This window comes from Carlito syrichta, unplaced genomic scaffold, assembly GCF_000164805.1.
Source record: "Carlito syrichta isolate Samal-C Ts95f unplaced genomic scaffold, Tarsius_syrichta-2.0.1 Scaffold304443, whole genome shotgun sequence".
Lineage (NCBI taxonomy): Eukaryota > Metazoa > Chordata > Mammalia > Primates > Tarsiidae > Carlito > Carlito syrichta.
This window is the reverse complement of record NW_007248539.1, coordinates 22,473-30,234: the sequence shown is the minus strand read 5'-3', so window position 1 is coordinate 30,234 and position 7,762 is coordinate 22,473. Positions and strand designations below refer to the sequence as shown.

At 51.6% G+C, this 7,762-nt stretch overlaps 1 protein-coding gene across 1 annotated transcript in view; it reads right to left on the bottom strand.

Moving 5' to 3' along the window:
- SLC27A5 (solute carrier family 27 member 5) overlaps window positions 1-7,762 on the bottom strand; it is a 9,696-nt gene that overhangs the window by 1,003 nt on the left and 931 nt on the right. The window contains exons 2-7 of the mRNA XM_021713304.1: window positions 6,692-6,916; window positions 6,185-6,343; window positions 2,510-2,634; window positions 1,310-1,504; window positions 1,127-1,217; window positions 3-198 (exon numbers count right to left, since the gene is read on the bottom strand). Coding sequence (XP_021568979.1) covers window positions 3-198; window positions 1,127-1,217; window positions 1,310-1,504; window positions 2,510-2,634; window positions 6,185-6,343; window positions 6,692-6,916 — 991 coding nt within the window. The remainder of the gene's footprint in view (window positions 1-2; window positions 199-1,126; window positions 1,218-1,309; window positions 1,505-2,509; window positions 2,635-6,184; window positions 6,344-6,691; window positions 6,917-7,762) is intronic.

Sequence of the window (7,762 nt, the reverse complement as noted above, 5' to 3'; positions counted from 1 at the left end):
GGAAGGTGTCCCCCAGGCGGTCGCGGAAGTAGAGGAAGCCTTCGCGGTCCATGGCCAGCACGTCCCCGGTGTTGTAGTAAACGTCGCCTTGGCGCCGCACGTCCTGCACCAACTTCCGTTCCGAGAGCTCTCGGGGTCCGCGGTAGCCCAGGAACGGGTGGTGGCCCACCACCCGGGTCAGTAGGAGCCCCGCCTCCCCTGGCGGTGGGAATGGGGGTGGAGTATTGGTCGTGAACAAGAACACCTGGAGCCCACCCGGAAACCCCTTGCTGGAGGTTTCAGCGACGGTGGACTCTGCGTCACCTCCTACTCTGCCAGGTAGAGACCCTGAGAGACTGGGACGGGGCCACAGAAAATGAGAGACAGAAGCAGGGAGAAGGCAGCATCAGGGAGCCCATGAAAAACAGGAAAAAGATAACAAGGACCTGGGCGCAGTGGCTCATGCCTGTAATACCAGCAGGCCGAGGCAAGAGGATTGCCTGAGCCCACGGGTTTGAGACCAGCCTAGGCGACATGACCCCGTCTCTACAATAAATGCAAAAAAAAAAATTAGCTGGGCGTGGTGGCGCACACCTGTAGTTCCAGCGACTTGGAAGGCTGAAGCAGAAGGATGGCCTGAGCCCAGCTGGTTGAGACTGCGGTGGCCGAGAGCATGCCACTGCACTCCAGCCTGGGCAATACAGTGAGACTCCGACTCAAAAAAGGGGAAAAATAAGGAACAAGGGTTGGAAGAGAGCTAGAGACAAATGGTGGTGGGAAAAAAGAGATATGACGAGGACTTTGCAAGGCCCAGGAGAGAGAAAACTCTAAGAGAAGGTACAGGACAAGGGACCAATATCTAGGAAGATGTAACCTCCACAGAAAGTGCTAGAGAACAGCTCAGATGGACACCTAGTGACCTAGCAGACCACAGCAAGAGATTGAGGCAGGGCAGATGGGGAGAGCCAAGAAACTAAGACAGATGAGCCCAGATGGTGGTCAGGCCAGGGACTCAGGGTCCAGATGAGGGCTGCAGGACCTTTACCGGGGACCAGTCTTAAGGCTCTGGGCAGCTTGTTCCAGCTAAGAAGGAAACGGAGGGTCTCCACCCCTCCCACACCCAAGAAAGGCTCCCCAGTCCCCATACCTGGCCCCACAGGGATGCAGAAGCCCTGCTTGTCCCTCACAGGCTCCTCCATCTCCATGTCATACTGTACCAGCTCAAAAGGGGACAGCATCTGGGGTGGAGGGTTGGGAGTGTTGGTAGAGGTCCTCTACCAATTTAGCTTCAGTCAGGGTCACTGTCATGCCAGGCACATAACCCACTCACTCGAAGGAGGCAACTTATCTTGCCCAGGGCCCCGCAGCGCCCCACATAGTTGACTAAGCCGATATTGCCTTCCGTGGAACCATAGATTTCCCAGATTCGAATGGGACCAAAGCGCTGCTGGAATGTCTCCCACACGTCAGCCCGGAGTCCATTGCCCATCGCCAGGCGAACTGCATGTGTCCGGTCCTCTGGTCGCTACAGGGACATCCCCAAAAGGGTGAGGAGGAGGTGCCCTTGGGGCATTCCCTGAAACCTTTACCTAGAGGGGGGTTTACCTTGGATTCTTACCTTGGGAGTTACCTGGGAGGTGATGAGGGACCTCTACCTAGGGGATCTACCTGGGGTTCTTTTTTTGGAGTTGGAGGTCCACTCTTTGTCACCCAGGCTGGAGTACAGTGGCACACTTACAGCCACCACAGCCTGGACCTGGCTCAGGTGATTCTTCCTCCTCATCCTTCCAAGTAGCTGGAACTACAGGCATACATCACTATGCCTGGCTAATTCTGGGGTTCTTACTTAAGAGTAATGACTTGAGTCAGGTAACCTGGAGGGTTACCTGAGAGCCTTGCCTGAGGGAAACTACCTAGGAGTGACTGGAGCCCTCATCTAAGGTCTTACCTGGGGAACATATCTGGGATCTTACCTGGGAGTAGTTACCTGGAACTGTGACCTTGGGGGTTATTCTGGGGACCATTACCTGGAAACAACCTGGGGGAGTGTCTTGAGGGGTTACCCAAGAGCCTTACATGGGGGTAGTTAGGGGGGCTCTTTTTCTGAGAGGTTACATAGAGGGATACCCAGTGATGTTGCCTGGAGACCATACCTCATTGCTCTGTAAGGATGAGGCTGGCTTACATCTAGTGAGTTTACACTGAGCCACACCCTGTTCTAGGCACTTTGCATATATTTAATTCATTTAATTATCACAATACCTCCTTGGGCTATTATTATCCCTGTTTTCCAAATGAGGACACTGAGGCTCAGAGAGTTCAAGCCACTTGCCCAAAGTAGCACAGCTGATCATCAGAGGAATTGCTATCAGAAACCGTGCATGGAACTCATTATCTAGGGCATGGGGCATATTACCTGAGAGGCCTTGCTTGAGTCCAGTACCTGAATCTTTACCTGAGAGCTTTATCTGAGATATCATGTGGGATTTCATACCTAGCGTGTTCATCATGGAGCCTCATAGAGCCTCACCTGGGGAGTATTACATAAGTACCGCAGGACCTCGCCCACATATTGGATCACTGTCACGCCATGCTGCCGGCAATCATCCCAGAAGCAGGAAGCAGAGAACTTGGGGGCTAGGACACAGGTGGCTCCTGGAAGGGAAGAGATGAAGGGGCTTCAGGTCATGCTTCCAAGTGGCTGTGAGGAGCTGCTTGGATCTCCTGACTGAGGGCCCCTGAAACACAGAACAATATTGAGCTCATTTGTGTGCCCTTGGTCCAGCCAGGACTACTCTCATAAGAAAATCATAGGCAGGTCTGGGCTCAAATCCTGTCTCTAGGATGCTTGGAAAGCTCAGTTCCTGGGACAAAGTGAGCACTGCTCAATCAAGGCTATGGATATTAACCATTCTTGATTATGATAAACGAGTGCTCAGTTAGACAGATGCATGGGCAGGTGGATGGCTATGGTGAATGGATGAGTGGGTGAATGGATAGATCAGGTGGGTGAATGAGTACATGCACAAGTAGTGGCAGGGATAGATGGACGAGAGAAAAGATGGATTTATGGGTGTAAGGATGGAAGGATAGATAGGGTAGGCAGGGAATGGATGGGTGAGAAGACATGAGTAGATGGATTGGGGGTTGGTAAATGGGTGTATGGATGTACTGATGGATGCACACATGGATTAATAAAATTTAGTGGCCACTGTATTCATTCTAGAAGGGTGAATCCCTCCTGATCTCCCCCTCTGCATCTGGCTTGGGGGAGGGCACTCTCTCTACTTCAACCCTAATCTTCAATAAAACCCTACAAGCAAAATATCATCATCCCTGCATCCAAGGGGAGAGTTGCTCATGTGGTTGGTGAAGTAACAAGTGTGTGTCTTCTTTAAGGCTGTATTTTTTTTTTTTTTGAGTTGGAGTCTCACTCTGTCGCCCAGGCTGGAGTACAGTGGCACGTTCCCAGCCACCGCAGCCTCGACCTGCTGGGCTCCAGCAATCCTTCTGCCTCAGTCTTCCAAGTAGCCAGAACTACAGGTGTATGCTACCACACCCGGCTAATTTTTGATTTATTGTAGAGACTAGGTCTCGCCAAGTTGCCTGGGTGGGTCTCCAACCCACGGGCTCAGGTAATCCACTCACCTCACCTCGGCCTCCCAAAGTGTTGGGATTACAGGCTGAGCCACCAAGCCCAGCCAAGGCTGTATTTTTTTTTTTTTTTTTGAGTCGGAGTCTCACTGTGTTGCCCAGGCTGGAGGGCAGTGGCACTCTCACAGCCACCATATCCTCAACCGGCTGGGCTCAGGTGATCCTTCTGCCTGAGCTTTCCAAGTGGCTGGAACCACAGACATGCGCCAACACACTTGGCTAATTTTTGATTTATTGTAGAGATAAGGTCTTGCCAAGTCACCTAGGCTGGTCTTAATCTCGTGGGCTCAGGCAATCCTCTCACCTCAGCCTCCCAAAGTGCTGGGATTATAGGCTTGAGCCACCGTGCCCAGCTGAGACTATTTTTGGTGGAGGGTAATATATAATGCCCTCTCTGAAAATGAGTACCTGCTCCTTGAAAGCTACAGCTTTGTTTGCAAACCCAAATGAAACATCTGATTCAGGAAAGGTCTTCAAGAACCAGTAAATTCAACAGGGAGAAGGTTAATGGGAAGCTTTCCCAATCCATCTTAGCTTCTCCAAAGTAGGATAACAGGCATGAGCTGTCTCCGGTGTAATGAGTTAGGAAGCCCAAAGCTTCCCCACCAAGGTTCTTGCCAAGAATGATTAAAATTTTTTTTTGCCAGGCTCAGTGGCTCAGCCTGTAATCCCAGCACTTTGGGAGGCCGAGGTGAGTGGATTGCTGAGCCCATGGGTTTGAGACCAGCCTGAGCAACGTGGCGAGAACTTATCTCTACAATAAATCAAGAAAAAAAATTAGCTGGACATGATGGCATGTGCCTGTGATTCCTGCTATTTAGAAGGCTGAGGCAGAAGGATTGCCTGAGCCCAACAGGTCGAGGCTGGGGTGGCTATGAGTGTGCCACAGCACTCCAGCTGGGTGACAGAGTGACTCAAAAAAAAAAAAAAAGTAATGAGAGTAGGCCAGGCATGATGGCTCACACCTGAAATCCCAGCACATTGGGAGGCCAAGGTGGGAGAATCACTTACAGCCAGAAGTCCAAGAGCAGCCCTGGCAACATAGCAAGCCTCCATCTTCACAAGAAATTTACAAATTAGCTGTGCATGGTGGCATATGCCTGCAATTCTAGCTACTCAGGAGGCTGAGGCAGGAGGCTTGCTTGGGCCCAGTCTTTTTTTTTTTTTTTTTTGAGTTGGAGTCGTACTGAGTTGCCCAGACTGGAGTGCAGTGGCCGCTCCCAGCCACCGCAGCCTCGACCTGCTGGGCTCCAGTGATCCTTCCACCTCAGCCTTCCAAGCAGTCGGAATTACAGGAATGCGCTACCATGCCCGGCTGATTTTTTTATTTATTGTAGAGATGAGGTCTCGCTGCCCAGGTGGGTCTCGAACCCGTGGGCTCAGGCAATCCACTCACCTCAGCCTCCCAAAGGCGCAGGATTACAGGCTGAGCCACCGAGCCCGGCTGAGGCCAGTCTTTCAGTGAGCTAGGACTATGCCATTTCATTGTCACCTGGGTACAGAGTGAGACTGTCTCTCTATAAATAAATAATAATAAATAAAAAGATGAGTGAGAATGAGGGAAAGTGATAAATGAAACAAGTACAGTAAAATGCTGGTAGTGTTGAAGCTGGGTGATGGATTCATGATAATTCATGTAGCAAACATTTAGAAATATTTGTGTTTCAAGCTGGGCGTGTGGCTCACACATGTAATCTCAGCATTTTAGGAGGCCAGGGCAGGAGCATTGCTTGAGCCCAGGAGTTTAAGACCAGCCTAGGCAACATAATGAAACCTCATCTCTACAAAAAAACTAAAAAATTGGCTGGGCATAGTGAAGCATGCCTGTAGCCCCAGCTACTTGGGAGCTCAGGAGGCTGAGGTGGTAGGATCATCTGAGCCCAGGAAGATGAGGCTGTGGTGAGTTGTGCTTGCACCAGCCTGAGTGAGACCCTGACTCAAAAAAAGAAAAAAAAGGTTATTTCAAATATTTCATGATAAAAATTTTTAAAAAGAACAAACTGTGGAGAGATCCCAGTCTAAATTCTGAGTCAGGTATCCAGGGAGACAACCCCATGCAGTGCTTGGGGAACATTCCCTCCCCAGCTTCTCCTGGATCCATGCCAACACCTCTCCAGCACCTCAGCTTCCCTGGATGCCCATGACCATCACTCATATCAGCTCTTTTTTTTTTTTTTTTTGAGTTGGTGTCCCACCCTGTCACCCAGGCTGGAGGGCAGTGGCATGGTCACGGCCACTGCAACCTCAACCTGCTGGGCTCAGGTGATCCTTCCCCCTCAGCCTTCCAAGTAGCTAGAACTATAGGTATGCACCACCACACCCAGCTACATATCAGCTCTTGTCACTTCCTGACCAAAGCACACCCATTAGGGAATGTCTGGGTGTTCAAGCTTCTGTCCATGTGGTCCTGGGACTCATTGCTGTGTGTCCCTTCTCAAAACTCAGAACTCAGGGTGCCGGGTAGCCTGTGAGGTCTCTTTGCCTTAACAGTCCCATCCTGACACTCACTCCAGTGGTCCTGTAGGTTGGAGGGACTCAGAGAAGGGCTTACCAAGTTCTAAGCAGCCAAGGACCCCAAGGACAAGCCCCATCACGTGGTACAGAGGCAGGACCGTGTAGACCACATCGTCTGCTGTGGCCCCACACAAGGACAGCATCTTGCTCATTTGTAGCACCCGCTCGTGTGTGAGGATGGCTGGCTTTGGGAGGCCTGGAGGACGGAGTAGGAAGGGTGGGGTGGCAAAAGGACACACAGGGACCAGCACAGAGGGGTGGGTGTCCAACACACAGGCCTGCACTGGGATTGAGGCCATCGGAGGTGTCCAAGTAGGGAGTAATGGGTCAAGACCAAAGGTCAGTAAAGGTTTCAGTGGCTGTTTACTGGACAGAGGCAGGATTCTGGCAGTAACTTCTCAAATCACATCGGGACACAGAGTCCAGGACAAATGTCAAGATCAACAGGCTGGGTGGTTTCAGAGGTCAAGATTGAGGCACAGGTTGAATTTGGGGTCAGGGTAAGGATTCAGAGGCTGGGGCTAGGGCTGTGGGGTACCCTCACCAGTGGTCCCCGAGGTGTAGATGAACAGGGCAGGGCTTCGACGTGTGATCCCAGCACGCAGGTTAGCAGGCACTGGGTGAGAAGGTGCGGCATCCAGGGCGACCCCCAGAGCCCTCACCCCCAGCGTAGGGGAGGCGTGGCCAAGGTAGAAGCAGTGAATGTTCTCAGCCTGCAGTTTGGGAAGGATCTCCTCCAGGGTCTCCTGGAGGTCTGCAGGGATGTGTCAGAGGAGAAACTGAGGCATAGCTTACCTTGGAGGCCACAAGGGGCACCTGAGACCCACAGATAGAGGCAGAGCAGCAGCTAGCAGAGAAAAACTGCTGCTTTCTTCAGTAAAGAATCCCATGGTGAGGCCGGGCGCAGTGGCTCATGCCTATAATCCCATTACTTTGGGAGGCAGAGGCAAGAGGATTGCCTGAACCCAGGGGATCGAGACCAGCCTGGGCAACTTGGTGAGACCTGGTCTCTACAATAAATAAATGAAAAATTAGCCAGGTGTGGTGGCACATGCCTGTGGTTCCAGCTACTTGGAAGGCTGAGGTGGAAGGATCGCCTGGGCCCAGCAGGTCGAGGCTGTGGTGAACGTGAGTATGCCACTGTACTCTACCCTGGGCAACAGAATGAGACTCCAACTCAAAAAAAAAAAAAGAAGCCGGGCTCAGTGGCTCAGCCTGTAATCCCGTGCCTTTGGGAGGCTGAGGTGAGTGGATTGCCTGAGCCCGCGGGTTCGAGACCCGCCTGGGCAACTTGGCAAGACCTCATCTCTACAATAAATCAAAAATTAGCCAGGCGTGGTAGCGCGCACCTGTAGTTCCAGCTACCTGGAAGGCTGAGGCGGAAGGATTGCCAGAGCCCAGCAGGTAGAGGCTGCGGTGGCCGGGAGCGGCCACTGCAATCCAGTCTGGGCGACACAGTGAGACTCCAACTCAAAAAAAAAAAAAGAATCCCACAGTATTTTTCAGCAAAAAGGACTGAAATAGCCATTGTAGAAAACAAGTAAACTCTAGTGACCTCAGAATTACTTTCTTGTTATAAGTTTTTTTGACTCTAGTTACCTGTGAGGGTGGGTGG